The sequence below is a fragment of the Falco naumanni genome, chromosome 14, assembly GCF_017639655.2.
Source record: "Falco naumanni isolate bFalNau1 chromosome 14, bFalNau1.pat, whole genome shotgun sequence".
In the NCBI taxonomy this organism is placed as follows: Eukaryota; Metazoa; Chordata; class Aves; order Falconiformes; family Falconidae; genus Falco; species Falco naumanni.
This window is the reverse complement of record NC_054067.1, coordinates 4,679,069-4,699,240: the sequence shown is the minus strand read 5'-3', so window position 1 is coordinate 4,699,240 and position 20,172 is coordinate 4,679,069. Positions and strand designations below refer to the sequence as shown.

Sequence of the window (20,172 nt, the reverse complement as noted above, 5' to 3'; positions counted from 1 at the left end):
GCTCCGCAGTTAACCACGCAGGTGCCAAGGTGAGCGACTCAAAAGGCTCCCGACACGGATAAAACTGGTCAAGGGGACACAGACACTCTCTGCAGCAGCATGAACATGAATCGAGGAGCACACAAAAATTCACATTTTGGCTTGCTGCGGAACCCAACGCTCCCAGTAGAGCCAGCATGAGCACTGGTGTCAGCTGGAGGGGCACCACCAGCCCCGTCACTGCGTCGTGCTGCCTCCCCATCTGGACGGGCTGTCCTCGCCCACCCGGGTGGTCCTCCCAGCCAGGACGGAGGGCACCGTCCCCTGCCAGTCAGGTGGCTTTGGTCACCTCCTCTTCAAGGTCTGAGGCACCTGTCTGCGGGACCTGCTTCCCGGCATTACAGGGAAGAAGGAAGCAGCAGGCTGCTCGCGTAGAGAAACAACAGCCCCCTAAAGACACTGAGCCTTCAGAACACACCAGGTACAGAAACGTCTGCTTCCACCCCTGGGAGGTGCACGGCACAAGCCCTCACTGCCGCCAAGAAGAGCTGCAGGCTGGGGAACGCTTTGTTAGGAGCCCAGCACGGTGCTGGAACGAAAGAGGAGGCTTCAGAGCTTAATCCTGCCCTTCTGCGGGGTCACGAGGAAAGCTGTTACATCTCCTCGCTGAAGAAAGCGCAGGGCTTCACCGCCTCCACCGCAGGAATATGCTGAAGAAAATGCGACCATCTCAGGAACAGGCAAGCATTATGTATAATAATGCAAACCTGTATGTTTACTTACATAACCAATCCTAAAGTATGCACATGCAAACTCCACCCTGAGTCAAAGAAGTTCTGATTTCCATCCAGCTAAAAATACTGTCGCTTCAAAAGAAAAAAGCAAGAAGGCCGAAAGAGCAAAGCTCAGAAGAGCTGCACCGAGCAGCTGCCCCTGCCCTCGGCCAGGGCTGCCCACTGCTCCAGAGACAGGGCAGGACTGGAGCGGTCAGAAGTAGAGGGGTCCTTCAGTTCCAGGGGAAACTCCCTTTTATCCCTGCACAACCCACACCAAGGTCTGGGTTGCTGGGTTTCACTTTTCAAATACATAGTGATTTCGAAAATATAGTCACTAGGTTTTCCACAATTCAAGGAGCAGACAGCCAAAGTACACCCGCAACTCCAGGATCCCCATTTGTGTTGTAACGACCGCTACAAAAAGCTATTGCTGGTTCCACACCGAGCATGGTGTGGTTAGCGATGGCTTTGTTTTCACAAAAGCTCAGTGAAGCTATTCTTTTTTAAATAGTTCTCCTCTTTAGAAAAATATTATTTTGTTGTAGGACCAAAGGATGAAAACACGCACCACAGCTCGCAATGAATCACACCTCAACGATGCATCCAAGTCACACATTAAACCAGTTCAAGCTTCTATATTAAACTTATATTCAGTAAAAATTAACATTTACCAGCATCCCCCCACCCTTTCCTTGCTGCGGACCCATAAGCTTACATAAAAGGAACTTCAAAAACTGTCTCTGCTTTTGTCAGGACATTTTTCCTCCACGCCTAACACACACGGCACACCTGAAAGCTGCTTGACAAGTTATTCTAATCTCTCCAAGCACATCCCCAAAACATTCCAAAAAGCAAAGGCCCAGCTGTTTGAATCAGAAAATCCCGTGTGGCATAACTCAGGATTTATACATAAAACTTTTTACAAGCTTTCAGAAACTTATGCCAAATTACATTTAAGATACTTGGAAGGGAAGGGGAAGAGGAAGAGCTTAAGAGCAAAGAAAAAACCCTGCTGAACTCCTAAGTTTGATTCTTTGAACAAGCCCAGCACAACTCAGAAGGCAGCGTGCTAACCAATTCCAAAGCAGGCTCAGCCCTCATCAGAGCCCAGATGAACACAGACTAATTTATAAGAAACCTGAAGAAAAACACCCTCAAACTAAGCTTCACTACAATTTAAAAATTCCCTGGATGTCCTGGCTCAAATACTGAGTTTTACACCCACATAAAGGCAAGCTCAGGACCTCCCCGCAGCGTCCCCCCTTCCCGAAACTTTGTGTTTGTTAAACAAGATCCCATTAATTCGTCCCCCTCTCTCCCCTTCATCATAAGCTATACTTCAGCATGTTTCCTCTTCATTTTTAAGCTAAAACAGAATTGTGGCAACTGTAAATAAACATAAGGGAGTTTCACGTACACATTACCTACAAGCTGGTAACAGTCTCATAAAGCCTTGAGCCTTTCAGACATGGGGTTACGGGTTGTCACCACTTCTCTAATCCCTTTGTTAAGCTGAAAATTTCAATATTGCAGTTGGAGCAGTACAGCTGGCTGGTGCCCTGAGTCATCAGCTCTTTTTTGGGGATAAAAGCATCAAGCATTTATATATAGAGAGAGATACAGATCTAAATCGATATATACGTACGTATGTGAAGACATATATCAGTGTCAGAAGAGGCAGAAAAGCAACTTGTGAAACTCGACCACCAAAAAAAAAAAAAAAAAAAAAGAAAAAAGTAAGACAAGGCTGAGGTCTTGCGAGATCCCTCCCACACAGTGCTTGCAGTCCCCACCACGCGTGAGGGTGGCACTCAGCGGTCCATTCCTCCCTACAGCAGGACCACGGGTCACCCCACCACCAACCTCCACGCTCAGAGAAATCCCATCACGACCAGTGGACCCTGCACCCAGGGGTGAGCAGGGTGTGCAGCCCAGCGAGGGACAGTTTCCGCAGTCCAAGCCCATCATCTTGAGCCATGGAGCCATAGGAACTCCAGCTGATGTACCTTCCCCCAGCACATCCTCCCAGGGAGATGTGTGCTGAACCACCAGCCTAACTGCCTTTCACGTTTTGGTGCCACAGCTGCCCACATGGAGCGAGCAGGAACCCTGGTGTCAACAGAGCACTAGAGACTGCCAAGACCCCCCTGCAGTGCTGCGTGCAGCTCTGGGCCCAGCACAGGAAGGACACGGACCTGTCGGAGGGAGGTCAGAGGGACCATGAAGATGCTCAGAGGCTGGAGCAGCTCTGCTGTGAAGACAGGCTGGGAGAGTTGGGGTGGTTCAGCCTGGAGAGGAGAAGGCTCCAGGGAGACCCTGCACAGCCTGCCAGTGCCTGACGGGGGCTGCAGGAAAGCTGGAGGGAGCTTTCACAAGGGCATGTAGTGATAGGACAAGGGGCAATGGCTTTAAACTGAAAGAGGGGAGATTTAGATGAGATATTAGGAAGAAATTCCTCACCGTGAGGGTGGTGAGACACCGGCCCAGGCTGCCCAGAGCAGCTGTGGGTGCCCCATCCCTGGCAGTGCCCAAAGCCAGGCTGGACGGGGCTCTGGGCAACCTGGTCTGGTGGAAGGTGTCCCTGCCTGTGGCAGGGGGGTGCAACTAGATGGGCTTTCAGGTCCCTTCCAACCCAAACCGGTCTGTGATTCTGTGAAGTCACATGCATTTATTTAGCAAAGTTGCAAGAGTGCTCATGCATTAAGGTCCTTGGTGGCTCTCATCTCCCACACCTGATCTTCTACCATTGGACTAGCCAGTAGGTGAAGGTAAACTAATGGAGAACATGAACTGCTCAAAGAAAATGAAAACAATACAGCTTCTGTGAAGCTGGGTGATCTTGTTACGTCAGTCTTCATAATGTAAGATTCATCAGCCAACAGTTTTCTGTGCTACTAGGACAAACACAATCGCTGATCAATAAAAACCAGATTAGCGTTTCATTACGGATAGCACAGAAACGTACCTGGCTCGACACTGACTGATCAGTAAAGGAAGCTGTCAGAGAAATGGATGAAACAAGTAAGGGAAACAAGTTACGAGGTGCGAGCTAGCTGGGAAGAGAGGAACAAGCTCACTAAACAGCCCATCAGTCCCTTAGAGTTCTGAAAACACGCATGCCACTAAACAGAACTCAGTGGCCAGATCAGACATGGCAAGTTTGAAGGTAACTTTCACTTGCAGTGTAAACACACGGCTGTTCCTGGATTGTCACCAGCTCTTCCAAGAAAATCTGCTCAGTCTACAAAAACAAACACACAAACAAACAACAACAACAAACCACACCACCACCCTGGGAACAACAAAACAAGCAGCAAAGAACTGAACGCCAAAACCCCTCTGCACTTTTGTAGCAGTCCAGAAATACACTGTTCTAAGTGGTTTTCAGAGCACCCTACACTGGGCTTTTCCGCTTATTCAAACTTCAGCTCCATTAACAGATTCTACACGAAAGCTTCAGCCTTTACGCCAAATCGAGTTCTGCTGCTTCAGAATATTGAGAACAATACAAATTCAACTTCCTGTGAACATTTAATATTGAGAACGAGTCCAGAAAGCGTCCACACATTTTCACAGATCACCTCTCAAAATAGATAAGCAAAGTTTAGAAAATTAAGAGTGTTCTCTTCACTACACAATTCTATTTAAATTCATCAGTTTAAGATGGGATCAGATTATAAAACTACACACAGCTGTCCAAATCTTTCTGAGGAACAATGAGAGGGAAAGGATCAGAAGGGCAGAAGAGAAACCAAGAGGGCAAATATTTAAAATGGGATGGCAGCATGCCATTGCTCAAAAACGTTTTGTTGAAAATCAAGGAACACACGGAAAAAGTGCTCTATAGATTATTTTTTGCATAGAACACTTGTAGTTTTATAAAAGTTAGGGTCAGAGGATTAGATCAGTCTTAATTCATTAGATTGCAAACCCAGCGTGTTCCATTTGAAAATGTATCAGATGAGAATACATCCAATTTACACTTCATTTCCTGCATCTGAATTATTAAGGTCAGGCGAGTCAGGCCACTTTGAAACAAACCAAGAGGTTTTAAGAACATAGCAGACATACCCTAATTCTCTCAAAGAAATCCATCCTAAATAATATCTGTTTTTACAGGAAAGGCTTTTACTGACATAATTCTGCAACCGATTCCTAAAAGGATAAAAGATTTGCTTACAGAAGATATTAATTTAAGATAATTAAATGATTAAAATCTCCATGTCAAAGACTTAGACAGCTTAATGCTTTCTGGAGAACACTACTGAAGTTCTCCATTTCCTGAACTTCAGGTTAGGGGGAAATCAGAATTAATCTGATTTACACAGATCAAAAGCAGCAGAACAGCCCTTGACTTTCTTGCGCGCACGGCCACACAATATTCCTGTTGTTCAGGAAAGCACCAAATCCCAGCACAACCTCAGGACACAACGTGCATGTCCAAAAGCGCTTTGTTCGTGCCACCGGGACAGGGCAGAACTGCCATGAACAGCACGCAGGTCGGGGGGAGGGAGCTAATTTGCACAAATACATTCTGCACGAGTTAGTGAGAATTTTCTTTTGCCCCAAATCTTACCAAATGCAGTTACTATCCTGCGTCACTGTCCTATTTCTTCGAGTTCTTATTTTAAAGGCATAGCTTTAGACCTTGCTAGAGGCAAGTGGTGTTATTTGAGAAAAGCAGGATCCCTTCTTAATTTGCACACGCAGACATCAAGTCTACAAATACAAATCAGAAAAACAACCGCATCGTTTGCCGTGGCCACTCCATATGCAGTTACCGTACCTGGGTAACCCAGACAAGGTCCTGACACAGAAATCCCTTACTTGGGAAATGTGCTAAACTACATGTTCACCATTAAGCACATATTCCACAAAATGATGCTTTAACTGAGCTAATGAATGTATTTCATACCTACAATTTTACCAACCTTCCACAAGCAAAAAAAAAGCGAGATCTGTTTTAAGAAAAACCTGTTACATGACCCACTTTTCATTGGATAAACTATTTAAACACAGCGAGTGGTAACAACACATCCCACTAAATCAGATTCCTCCTCAAGCTGTGTTTCTAAAATTTAGAAGACAAAGTTACTCTTGCAAATAATTTTTATCCACAATTGTTCATTCAAAATGTGGTTCTGCTATTCTTAGTGCTTGGCGATTTCATGAGCTAAAAACCTCTCCCATGCTTTAAGATCAGTTTTATTCACTTTGCAGAAACGCCTTATCTTTTGCAACAGTGGCTTCTTTTTCTGTTTCAAACAGCAGTGTTGTTTCTAGGAAGGCTTTATGCCCACTCCCTAATTTCATCTCTTACTGATACTATTCCTAGAATTAGGAAACTTGCACGCAGTTTTGGCAGGGGCTTAAACACCAACTCAAACTGCACTGGACAGCTTGGCGAGCTGTTGGGGAGTTTTGGGGTTGGTTGTTTTGGTTTTTTTAAAAAAAATTTCTGTTACAGTATAGCAAGACAATACTAAAAATTCACGTAAACACACACAGAAGTTCAAAATTTCAGATTTTCACATTGCAAAAGAATGAAAAAGGTTCTTTTTTAAAAGCACTGTTAAAGCAAGTGACTGACCTCCTAAACTGCAGAAAACAGATAAATTTTAGCCAAAAAAAAAAAAAAAAAAAAAAGAAAAATCTTGCGTGGCTTCTGACAATACCACCTGCTACAGTTGACTCCGCTCTCCTGACAAAGGTTAGAAGCCCTGAAGGGCCAACAGGGAGGAATAAATTTCCTGCAAACTGGATGTCAAGAACTGTTAGGGAACAAACAGGGAAGAAAAGAGCCAGGTCAAATACCAGTGCTGAACAGCGCACACAGCTCCGGTTCCCTCATTCAAAAAAGACTTGGTATAGCTGGAAGAGTTTCAGGGTAGTGCAGAAAAACTCATGAAAGGTGTGAAACAGCTTCCTAGTGAGGAACAGACAGGTAACAAGAACCCTTCAGCCTGCAGAGAAGTATTAGGACGTATCAGGAAGTTAATAATACTATTACACCGCAGGTCCCTGCTGCGCGCAGTGCGGGAAGCTGCTGACAGCACGCTGGCGAAGTATATGGCAGAGGAGGATACAGCATCTACACAATCCTAAATAGCATGGAGAGAAAAGATAGGGTTTGTTATCTCTCCCAATACACAAACCAGGGGCTGCAGTACGCAGCAGGGTCCAAAACAGAGAGGTCTGCATGCAGCGTGTACCGACTGCGACCGCAGGCTGCTGCGGGTACAAGGAGTTTACACAGGATCAAAGGGAGATTGGAAAAGTACTTGGATTAAAGATCCATAAAGGATTATAAAACAGACAAATTACATCAGGCTCAGGAAATCCCCCAAGCTGGGAAAAAAAAAAAAAAAAAAAAATACCAACCCAGCGGCTGGGTGTAGGTTTGCGGGGATGTGTTATATACGCCTGCTCTGCTCTTCCTCTGCTGGGTGGTGTCTGCTTGCAGGCACAGGCCTTGGGTTTGGGCGAGCCAAACTATTCTCATGAACACAACTAAGAGACACTGTCCTGTCACTCATGACTAATGAAACAGCTCCCCACCTTCCAAATCGCCTTTTCTTGATATTTTGTTTCTACAAGGAGTTTCACCTAATTCACCCCTTTGCTCTTCTCAACCACTTTAGCCATCACCGTTTGAAAGCACTGGGCACTACCTTTCCTTTCACCTCTACTGCCATAAACGACTGTCAAAGGCATGAAGTTGCTACACGGCCACATCCCCAGATAGTTACACCCTCCTCAGCCATACCTTTTGCCCATGCATGCCTGCACAAAAAAAAAAAAATAATCTTTGCTATCAGCCACTATCTGCTACCACACACAGCAGCTGCACGCATCAATTTTCTACATTTTCTAATTACCACATTATTGAGTCTGCATTAACATCAGGACACCCAAAACCCCGGCTCACGCAGAGGAGGAAGAAGAAAAGATCAGACTGCATTGCACGTGTGAAGCAAGATCTTCTCAAATCACAGCACATGCACAAGAGCCAAGGATAGGGCCTTCAGCTTCCAGGAGGAGCTCGGGAGCACACAAGGACAGAGTTAAACTGTGTCCACACACAGACAAGTTTTAATCAACAGCACGCAGCTCTCCTTCAGTGTTTACCTTGTGGAACACGTCAACATTAGTATTTCAATCCCTTACACCCTCGACAGTGAACCAAGCCTCACTGCTGCCACCACTTCCAGACGCGCCCGCAACCACTGGTGGCTGCTCAACCTGATCTACCGACACAGAAATAACGTAACTTTCTCTGGTCAAAGCTCTCATTTTGCACTCCAGCTTCCGCAGGCCACTCTGGAGCAGCTGAAAGCACCCAGCAGCTGCCACCCAGACCTCCCTGCTTGAGCTGGACTCCAAACACTCGCACACACCGGTTACAAATCCTTGTATCTCCCAAGCCATGCTGCTGCCTCCTCCCCAACACTAGGAGGTTGCCTGAAACCACCTAAAATCCCTCCTGCAAAACCATGGAGGAACCAGCAGTAATGCCAAAGCAGCTCCATCACCCTGCTGCTTCTGGAGCAAAGTCACACAAAGAGCAGAGGATGCAGCGATGGTAAGTGCCCAGGGGTGCTGCCCTGCGTGATCCTGTGCTCTGTACGCATTCCTGCACCCCTGCTTGCACTAAATCTATGGCTGCAGGAAAACTAACTTACAGAAAGGAAAAAGAAAAAAAAGAAAAAAAGAGGAAAAAAATAATCACATTCCACATCTAAAAGGGAGAAGTAAACATCGGGACATGCTCCTAACTCGGAGATACATGTTGGCCCACATTCCTCTTACCAAGATTAATATCCTGGCCAGTGTTCTGACATTTACCTCATCCTTTTCAAGTCATTTAAACCATTACAACCACTGTATTTATAGCTCGCTACCTTCCATCGCTCCCTGCCCTGTTCATACCCTTCCAAGTGCCTCTACCAGCTTCCTCTCTTGCAACCGCTCTCAGGCAGCCTTTTATCTCCCTGCGAGGCTCTTATCTTCACCCTGCCAAAGGCAGCAGCCTTGATCTTTATCTTACTCTCCACCCCAGCACATTAAGTTTCATCCATCGCTTTAGTTTTGTGTTTTAAATTGTAAGCTCCTTAGGACAGGGACCAACACATTTACATTTGCGGCAAGGTACAGGGGACCTCCATCCTGCCTACCTGTTCAGGTTCTACAAGGAGTAGAGATCGTGTCTGGAGCTACAAGCTTTCATTAACAGACTCACTGTTGTAATACTGTCTGAATGACCTCAAGATCAAATCTGTTCATTTTTTTCAACTCATTTCTAACTGATTTCCAGTTCACCACAACCTGCAATTTAGAACAGTCTTCTTCTAAAAACAACCAAACAAAACTCACCCACCCAACCCAAAAAAACATCAGAGTTAATTAATATAGATGGCAAATACCTCCCAAGGTATCTCACATAACAAAAAGCAAATATTCTAGCAGTTTGAACTCAACAGTGGATGTTACTACAGAAAACCCAAACAGCTCACAGATTTTCCTAACAGACTAACTTAAAATACAAAAAAAAAAAAAAAAATCCATACAGCAAACAGGATCTATTCAGCCCCTTAACCCATATTGGTTTACACTTAAGAAACTTTATTGGTTTAGACTTACAGGAGTTAAAGGGTGTTCCTTCATCTGTACTGATGGAAGTTTTACCTGCCCCCAACTAGTGCTGAGGAATGCCCCCAGCCAACCCCCCGGCAGGCAGGCTCTGTTACCTAGACCAGGGAAGGAAAGGTGCCCAGGTGTGGGGAGCAGCCTTTCCGTGCCAGTTGCTGGTTCATCTTGGCCATTTCAGCTCAACTGTCGAGAAGCTGCCACAAAAGTCACAGAAATAGCTTAAACAGGGGGTTTACACATGTAAGGTATCACATGGCTCACATTAATGGCTTTTCTTGGTCTAGTACGCAAGAAGTTCTCATTTATCTAATGATGCATCTGCTTTGCTGCCACTAAGATTGCTCCAAACCCCTAGTAGCCTGAGAGATCTGTGTGAAAAAAGCACTAGTTCCCAAAAAACAATCCAGGCTCAGGCTGAACAGCATCAAAAAAAAGTTATACTGCAAGTTCAGCTGTTCAGCAAGAGCCATAAACAATAAAGCAAGCTGGCTTGGCATGAGCATGGGAACAGAACCGCACTATTCCCTCTGGAAGGAAGGTATCATTCATTAGTGTCTCAACAGATTTAGAAGCAAATTTTACCAGGTTTCTTGCACACCTTCTGGTATTATTTCCCACGATTTTCTGAAAAAGAAAAATACAGTTTGATATCCTCAGTCATTCCACAAAACCCTGTTCTACTGAAAGGGAAGCTTTTCTCCAAGTAGGTAGCATAACTATAAGCCTTCCATGCCCTAGCAAAAAGCAAAAACTAGCCTATTTTATGCCCTAAATAATAATCCAATATTTATGTAAGTTCATAATATACATATGCTATGCCGTGAACACAAGCACTATTCACCTTTTAGTAGTAATTTAAAAGTTTTCAATTTTGTTGAGTCCCATTAAATTTTATCGCCACCCTGGAATTACAGCCAAATTTTAACTATATTGATTTTAGTATAAGCCATCTCTTTCAAAAACCCTTTCTTCTCTGAAGACTAAAAATTAAGACCTTACACTTAACGTATCACCAGCACACACCACATGTATACACACACCCCCAGTCTTGAATCGTTAGCATCCAATCCTGCAGCTAAACCAACAGAAAAACAATGTTTTGAAATCAGCAAACTTTGCCCCTTAAGATACAGCTCATGACTTAACCAGGGCAGAAAATTCTTGCTAACAGTCTGCTACACTGCTGCTCTTGGGATAATGCTACACCTGAAGCAAAATCTCCACAAATCCAAACACTTGTATGTTCAAGATCATTTAGATAAGACACTCAGCAACACCTCTGAAATGCCTTTGATGAGTCAGGCTACTTTACCTTTGTCTTCCCACTGCCCTCAAGTATGTCACAAATCCCTACTGATCAAGGTTCTCAACTAAATTGTAACCCTCCCTAAGCTGGGTGACCTTTACAGAGATGCAGAGCTTGATTAAAACTAGAACATACTTCTTCCTTTTCCCCATGTCATTGCTTTAACCTGTGAGACAGCAATGCAACTTCATCATTGGATCCTTGTTATTATGCAGAAGCTAAACGTGAAAAAAGTCAAAACAACAAATTTGCAGGGTGGGCCACAGGACCGCTCTCCAGCCAAGTCATTACACACCATTTAGGGTGAGTCATAAGATAATGCTACATTTTTAGGACAAAACAGCAGTAATACAACCCCAGGCTCCAGAAAGCTTGACACATTCTCACCTGCCTTTCAGCTTTATCACTCCGTTTTTATTTGAGTTGAAGAATGACACATTTGATCACAACAGTACTTAAAATAAAATTGTAGAATTTGTTTCCTGCTTGGGATGGGAAAAACAAACTTGTTAGCGCAATCAACATACTGAACACCATTCAGCATGCTTTTTGGGAGCACCACAGATCCCCAAACAGAGCACAAAAACACACACCAAGGTACAACACAGTACTATAAGCTCTTTTTAGTACCATCCAAAACCTCAAGGCATAAACCCTGCCCCCAGCAATCAATATGAAGAAAACTTGTTAAAGATCCTTTCATTAAAAAAGCAGCATATGCAGAGAAAAAAAAACACCTCAAACCCAAATTCTACCTACTGCTAACAAGCCGCTGGACATACAAAAAAACTCAGAGAAAGAAGTAGTGACAAACCGCCCCAGTAACCCTGGGCTGGAATACAGCTGCTGGGGAGACTGACTACGTGACTCCAACCTGCCACCCCAAGCCACGGGGGAAACAAGGGGCCCTCAGACATCATGGGAGACAGGGAAAAAGTGAAGTTTTAGAGGGAAAACTAAAAGGGTAGTAAATCTTTTGGTGAAATCTTAAATGCATTAAAAAACAAAAACACCACGCACACACATGCACAAAAAAAAAAATGCTGCTTGGACCAGTGCCGGATTACTCCCGAACTCCACAGGTTCTGCAGTGGTGCTTTAACCTGCAAGACAGCTACAGGGAGGAAAATTTAGACTTCCAAAGAAGACACACGTCACCAACAGCTGCAACTATGGATTTCAAGTCTGGAAAGCTGATTTCCAAAAGTATTTCAACAGTGACTACAAGTTCTCTCTCAATGGTAGGGAAACATTCTTGTCTCAGATTTTCTTACCCAAGCAGAAGTAAACCCCAACTGATTCTTGGTCAAATATGTCATAATTAGCTCACTCCCACGCTGCACGGCAAAAAATCTGTTCTGCCATCAGCAGCTTATACACTGCTTGAGAAAGTTACCCTGGGTGGTTTCAAGCATAGCTGTAAGTCACTCAAGACTGTTCAAGTGGCATCTGTTACAGTAAGATTAAAATGCTTTGGGTTTGTTGGGGTTGGGTTTTGGGGGTGTTTTTTTTGGTTTTGGGGGTGTTTTTTTTGGTTGTTTTTTTTTTTTTTTTTTTTTTAAGAATTATTATCCCAGTGTTATTTCAAAGATGCAGGACACACAGCAGCATTCGGATGCGCTTCAGTAGGGTTCTTCAAGTTATTTTTAAATGGGCTTGTGCCTTAAGTATTCTGCCGATACAAAAGAGCCTCAGTTTGAAGTAAACTTTTAAAAACCACTAGCTTGAAACCTAAAAGGGGCAGTTATTTGCTTGGTATCCTGTAAACTGTAATTTACTATATTAGTAATAGCTAAAACATCCAGCTTCTGAATTTCTCAAAGTGTATATTGTTCATTACATTCTTCAAGATTTTGCATCTGAAATATGTAAGTTACCATAAAGGACCTGGACAATTTGGAACACAAGTTTTACTTTATAGCTGTACTTGTTTTCCTTCCTCTCAAGCTCCCCAAAGGGTACACAGCCCTCTCGCCCAGTATAGCACAGGAGGAGATTAAAAAGGTGAGGAACATTGAAATTATAGTCCTGCACTTTAGACAACTTCTGAAATAGTATCTTAGCATAGTGTTAGAATAGCAGGTTAGAGATAAGATTAAAAAGTGGGTGTAAAAAAAAAGTGGGTTGATAATAAGCTGAACATTACATTTACTCTGAACAGCCTGTTCTGTTTCTGGAGTCCAGGGTATCTTTGCAGGTTTAATATTTCTAATTAAGACTGAAGAAACTTGTATTATACAGGACGCATTATGCAGTTTATTACCGCCCCGTTCTCATTATCCTCCTCAGTTTCTACAAGGTCCAATAACAAGGTATACATTAGCTAAGCCCTGTTTGAAGTAGCTTTAGTGTTCTGTACTCCTAGCACAAAATTTCATGACTCAGATTCATGTAATCAAAACTGCAAACCGCTTGCTTCAATATTGTGTAACGATTTTGTGATGAAACTGTTTTGCTAATGACCTCCTTAAGCTTCAAGCATTAAAAATCAGAACATTATAATCTTTTTATCATCATCATTATCAACATAAAACCTGAGTTCAATTTTGCCTAAACCTAAACTGAAAGTTTACTAACAATTCAGGCCTATTTACCATTTCAAGGTAGTGCCCTCCCCCTCCTCCATCCATGTCATGAATGGAGAAGGGGAAGAAAAAAAAAAAAAAGTTTGATTCACATCAGTGAACCTGACCCAGAAGTAGTTTGGGAATTACAATGAGGGGGCAGTGATGCATTGGAAATCACTCCACCACCCTCAGCAGTTTGGAGAACGCAGCTGAGTCACAGAACACAATATTCCACTTAAGCAAACAAAAACAAAGCAAAACAGCAAATGATCCGAAGCTGGGAAGTGTTTCCCTTCCAGTAAAACTGCAGTTTACGGAGAAGAGAGCAAAGTTCTCTACCTGATAGAATTTAGCACACGTGGGATAGATCCTTTCTAAGTAGTAAAGGGCAAAAATGCATCTGCTAAATATTTTCCTTAGGAATGGATTTAACCACACAGCATTTTGCAGGCAGAGACCAAAAGAGTGGGACGTAAAAGGAAAGAAAAGACAGCACTGAGTTCTGCTAAAAGTCTCCAAATATTAAAAGTATCAATTACACACAGGCACACTACACCTCTTCAGGACACAGAAGTTTGAAATGAAGCTTCATTTTCACTATTCAAAATGGAACGTGCAAGTGTTTTTTCTAGATTACAGAAAAAAAATTTAAGTATTAAAATAGCAGTTTATTGCAGTAGAAATGATACATTGTTTAAAGAATACAGGCTTCTAAAATTATGCTTCCTATAGCTCAGAGACACAATTTCCTACGTGAATGGAAACTGCTATCTTTATAATCAAGAATTTCAAGTCATTACTAAGAAAAAGATACACATCACTAATTTACAACACTGTATTCAGGTCTGGCCCCCTACTTTTTGCCTGGACTATTCCGAAATTTGTTCAACCCCTCCACGAGCCACCTACAAGTGAACAATGTCCACACCCCACCTGCCCTCCTACTATACACCAGAAATATTTTATGCTGTCTTTTTAGAAAACTGTTAGGCCTTGTTTTGGAGCAATGTTTTATAATTTTGTTTTTCTTTTTAGGACTAGAAAGAAACCACCAACCTAAGCTCTTACTATTCTCATGCTTCGTTTCCTGCCAAAGCCCATGGTTTTTATGCACAGAGTTTCTTTCACTTCATTTTAACACACGTTTCATTTCCAGAAAACTTCAGTCCACAGCATAAACCAGCAGCTCTAAGTCTCTTCCCCCTCTGCAACTCGTAATAGACAAGGGAAAAAACCCCAAGCACAGGGCTGCAGATACTTTGCTGTGGCAGGAGTAAGCAAAATGTTTAACAGAAATACCATTTCTACACACACAGTCTCCCAAAAAATATTTTTAAACGTAACATTTACAGTATGGCTGAAAGGAAATCATCTCTGCTGGGTTTTTTTTCCCTCTCCATTTTGTAAGAAGTTTTACTTTAGAGCATGGATTTTAATCATATGAGGGGCATAAAAATCAAGTAGGAATTCTGCTGTCTTTGGGGGTGCTCTTTAAAAAAATAATATTCAAAACCAGAAACACAGATCAGATACAGACATCAGTGTACCTTTGACTTAGCAGAGAAATCTTTGAAGTGCTGAAAGACTAACTTTGGAAGAAAGCACTTTCTTGGACTGGCAACTTTCAACGTCTTCTAAATTTGATTCCAACCAACAAAACAAAGCAGAGGAAAAAAACCACTGAGGCAAACCACACATTTCTGAGCAGCCCCAAGCAGTGCTGCCAGACTTCGAATGGCATGCGAGCTGAGTCAGGCTTATACCTTCCACTATGAAAGGCTACACAATTTTAAGCTCCTTCAATACCTTCTGCCTTTAGATACTTGGTTTTAAAGTGAAACTAGAAAAGAAAAAATTTCAGTGTTTAAGATTGTAATTAAAAACAGAAAAGCCTGCAGTAGCCTGCCCCTTCACTGCTTCCTCTGTTGACAGAGAAATAGACAAGTATCAATGTCCAACAGCAATTAAATATTTCCTCTTAGTACTGATCAATTATTGACTACATCTGCATTTTCAAAGACAGGAAAACATTTCCAACACACAGAGTTTTCTATCTGGCTGGGTGAATTACTGTAAGTTCAGTGGGTCACTGACACCAAAACAAGGATTATACTTCCAAAGTTCCAGTGCAATGCAGCGCTTGCACAAACACTGCTGCTCAGCCAGTGGCCACGGATAATACCACTAACAGCTAATTACTACTTACTGCTCCCACCGTGAGAGCTTATCATATGAACAGAAGCGTCCCTCCTCTTCCCCATATTCTTCCTTCCCACCCCCAACACCCTTTTTTACGCACACCTCAAACTGCATTACCTTAAGCTGGGTCAAACCACTGATCTCTTGAAAGCTAGCAGCCTTCTCTCCAAAGTTTCAGACCTGGAAAACACCACTCGGAGCCTGCTCATCCTCTATCGCAGGCCCTCCTCATCCGCCATGCAGAAGGCAGGTCGCTGGGTGCAGGCTGTGGCTCAGCTGAGCCCTTGGATCCTACTCAGGGACAAGCAGGGAGGGCATGGGCTGCAGGAGCCCCCCACCACCCTGCCCAGCCACCCAGAGATGGTTTCTCCAGAGGACACAAGACTCCTGGGGAGAACAGAGCTCAAAAGGGAAAAAACCACCCCGAGTTCTGTTTACATAAGATTCAGCTAAATAAATGTGGGTAGATTTCCACATTAAAGAACACATGCATTTCACCTACATTTGTTGAAAGAAACTGACCTAAACCCCAAAATTTGATATCCAAACGCAATTCAGCAATTTTCAGTTTTCCCTATCCATGAGACAAACTACAAAGTATCAAGCTCACAAACACCACCACCACCACAACTAAAAAAAAAAAACAAAACCACAACAAAAAAAGTGAAGAGTCATCGAGTTATAGGAAGGAAAGAAGAGGAAAACAGGAAGGAAAAAAAAAGAGCTACCATAAGCTCAGGACGGGAATTCACAAGATGAAATACAGTTGTTGTTTATACTAGGAAAATTCTTTCCTAAGAAACCAAGGCAGGTGACAGTTCGCTAACACCTCTAACCGCCTAGAAGAGTCACATAAATCCTTTAGGCCAAGGACCACGTCCCCTTGTGCTGCTGTTCAGCGGTTAGGATGCTGCACTACGAGACAGGTTGTGCTAGAGTCATGCAGAAGACTATAAAAAACATTCACCCCACCCCAAAGACCACATTTTAGTATTAAGTAGAGTGCCCCGTTCCTACAGTTAAGCAAGCATGAAAGGAAAGTGCTTTTAAAGTTACAAACCTTTTCTCGCAGCGTTACACTTCAGACCATCGGATCTGCTGAAATCTATGCTTACGTAAGCTCCACTGTCCAAACCTGAAGTACCATTTTGGAGATGGCAAGTTGGTGCTGCAGTACTTGCCTCACAGCTTATAGGATCATCGCGTAAATTCAGAGCGATGTAGTTTAAGCCATTCTGAAATCCAGTTGAGGTATCCCTGGACATTTTGCTTTCCTGACCATCAGCAATGTTTTCATCCGGTTTTAACCAAACATTGTCAAATGAGGCAGAGCTGTGTCTTTTGCTACTGTCAGTAAAGAAAGAAGAGGAGGTTGTCACAGTCCCAGCAGAAGAGAACGTTTCGGAACTGTGTCTCCTCCTGCCTTGAGGATCGGCTCGGATCACTTTCGGTCCCAGAGGAGGTTCAGAGCTAGGAACAGAGAAGCTACTGCTACCAGCATATCGATCGACAATGCACAGTCTATTCACGATGGAAGAAGGGCTATCAACCTTTACACCGTTGTCAGATTCGGCGGCAAATGGCCGAGGCGGTGTCGCTGCCATGTTGAACGTCATCTCTGTGTAGTCATCAGTCCTGCTGCTTGCGGTGCTAACACAAGCGGTACCAAACGAAAGCCTAGCGTAGTCAGGATTTGGTTGGTTTCTAGGAATACTGGAACTTGCATAAATTGAAATATCCGTTAGAGAGTTAGACAGTTCCTTCGCTACTTTCGGCGACTGTACATCCAAGTCAACGCTCATGTAATCAGAAAGCGGGGACTGTCTGTGGTCACTGCTCGAGCCTAGGGACGATGGTGATCCTTCTGCAGATAAGGAATATGGTGTATTACTCGCCTTTTCATTAAAATCAATATTTATGTATTCACCGGGACTCGCTGGCTCAGGTGGAACTGTACGATCATACATTCTTGGGATAGTATTGCTCCCTCGCGTACCTAGGGGCAGTCTCGTGGGCCTAGTAGCCCTGTTCTGCACAAGTCCTTCATCCGAACCTTTCACCGCCGACAGTTTAGAGATGCCGTTAGCCAGAGCCTCACTGCTGACCCCTTTTACATTTTCTGGTCCACCATACAAGAGTTTTCCAGGTGAAGACATCGGAACATATTCACTGTGGTCACCGTTTTGTCCTGACAATGCCTTAAAGCTTCGGGGCAAAGAAAAATACGAACTAAAACCTTTGGAAACAGAAGTGGTGTGAACATAATTCGAATCACCGGGGTGCTTTGGAGCTGAATTACCAGGTGACATATCCATATACTCGTTGTTTATGATCTTCTCATTACTTCCTTTAGAAATAAATCCAGTTAAAGGACTTCGCACAGGTGAAGAGCTAGCCTTTGGAAACATCATCATATACCCTTTGGAGTCAACCTGAGAGGGTGACCACGAATTGTTAATCTGTTTCGGAACAGACATACTTTTAGGAGTCATCGGCAAATAGTCGCTGTTGCTGGCTAGAGAAGATGCCACTCCTGGCATCATTGGCATGTACCCATCATCCCTGGCTTTACTCCTACTTTGGTTACATACAGAATCAAGGTTAGTGTCATTGTACTCCGATTCATGGTTATCTCTCAGTTTTGGTGTTTCAGAGTAAAGTAATCGCCCGTGACTTCCCACAGAATCTTCATCTAATGAAGCCGTAGTTTGTGTCGTCTTCTGCTGCACCGACACAGACGTTGGCTTTGTTAGAGAGTAAGTTCTTTTCCTGAAACACTTTTCAGCCTCCATATAATCATCTCTGGAGCTATCATCTGCCTGTTGCTTACTCATGGACATGTACTCACTCAGACAGTTCTCCTCTCTGATGGGCGGTGTGTTTCCCAGGGAATCTGGCGTGTTACTCCTGACCCGAAAGTACCTGAAATCTCCAGGGCTGGAGCCATATTCATCAGAAGAGATAAATCCCCCATCGCTTGGGGAACCACAGACGGATGAGCTAGAAGGCCTGGTCAACATGTCCGAAGCAGAACCATGGCCGCTGCTGGAAGAAACACTGATGGGACTTGTAGTGGAGGGAAAATGAGACACGGGCAGCGAAGCAGACCTGGTGTGGTAAGATGAGCTGAATGCGGCTCTCACATACCTTCCACTTCCTTCTTGCCGGCCCAAATTCATCCTCGCAGTGTTCAGGTGGATCAGACTCCCAGTCACTGACCTAAAAGGTCTAGTCATGGTTCCTTCTCCTTCGCTGGATGTTCTGAAGCGATAGGAGCTGCTGCTTTTGGTGGTAGGAGGCGTCCCTCCAGCAACACTCTCAGTTCTAGATCTTCTCTGCAAGCCCGTCTGGCTGGGGGGCAGGTTGCCCAAGTGCCTCCTAGTGGTGATGAAGGAGATGGGGTTGGTGCCACTGCCACCACCAGAAGACTGACTCTTGCTCCGGGGCCTGAACTCCGCAAAGGCCTTTAGCGCTTTCATGGTCTCCAGAAAAGTCTCGTGCATGTTCTGGGCAACCACTGAATCGTCCACTTGCATCCAGAGCTCTCCGGGCCCAATGGAGGCGGATCGGCCCACTTCAATGAAGAAGAAGTTCTCCGAGTGCCCGCAGCGGCGAATGTTCATGAGCTGCAGGTGGACGGAGGGCACCTCCGAATTGAGCTTGACAAGGTGGATGGCCTTGCTGGAGAGGCACAACCTGTACACTCCGGTGAGGTTTTTCGTCTGCCCCAGCCCTTTGGGCTTGACGTTGACCTGCCACACCTCCTTGAAGACGGTGCCAGGTCTCAGGGCGGCCCCATAGTGCTCGTCGTCCTCATCCACCTGCTGCTCGGCGTGGTCCTCCTGCTCCAGGAAGCCCCTCTTGCTCTGGCTCATGAGCTCGCTGATGGCCTGGTACCAGGCCTCCTGCTCGCCCTCGTTCTCAGCCAGCATGGCAAAGTACTCGTCCTTGGTGTACAGGGCGATGATGTGCTTGTGCTTGGCATCTGCCCGCCGGCTGACGGTGAAGCACTGGTACAGGGGGATGACCCGCTTGGGCGGGGGGCAGCAGAGCGCGGCCGGCCCGCCGGCCCCCGCCGCCCGCAGGCTGCTCTTGAACTTCTTCTCGCTGTCGTAGTACTCTAGCCGGGCGGGGGCCAGGTGGCTCTCGGCCCGCAGGACGAAGTAGCGCTTGTGCCCGTGCTTCTGCTTCCGCAGGTAGCCGCACTTCCTCACGTCCTCGCCGGCGGCGGGCGGGGGAGCGGCGCGGCCCGGCGCGGGGGGGGGCGGCCCGGCGCGGCCCGGCGCGGGCACGGTGCGGGCCGCCGCGGGGGCGGCCTCGGGCGCCGGGCAGAGCGAGGCGCTGGGCGAGCGCCGCAGCAGCTGCAGCAGGTGGTGGGGCTGCGGGGACGGGCAGCGCCCGCCCTCGCCCGCCGCCGGGTCCCCCTCGCCCGCCGCCGCGCCGAGCACGCCGGGCTCCAGCTGAGGCGCGGCTCCGCCTCCCGTGTGGCGGGCGCCCGGCTCCTCCTCGCCGCCCCCGGCCGCCGCGCCGCCGCCGCCGCCCGGGCCATTCATCCCGCTCGCCATCTTAGGGGCCAGGCAGGGTCCGGAGCGCCGGGGAAGGGGCACGGGGCGGGCAGCGGGAATCCGCCCTCACCGGGGAAGCGCCCCCCGCGGCGGGCCGCGCATGGGGAGCGGGCGGTGCCTGGCGGTGCCTG

General features: G+C 45.5%; 1 protein-coding gene across 1 annotated transcript in view; it reads right to left on the bottom strand.

Annotated features, from left to right (window-relative positions):
- Window positions 1–20,172, bottom strand: part of IRS4 (insulin receptor substrate 4) — a 23,402-nt gene extending 3,230 nt beyond the window's left edge. Inside the window, exon 1 of the mRNA XM_040614188.1 lies at window positions 16,537–20,172. Within this exon, the coding sequence (XP_040470122.1) occupies window positions 16,537–20,041 (3,505 nt within the window). The 5' untranslated portion in view covers window positions 20,042–20,172. The remainder of the gene's footprint in view (window positions 1–16,536) is intronic.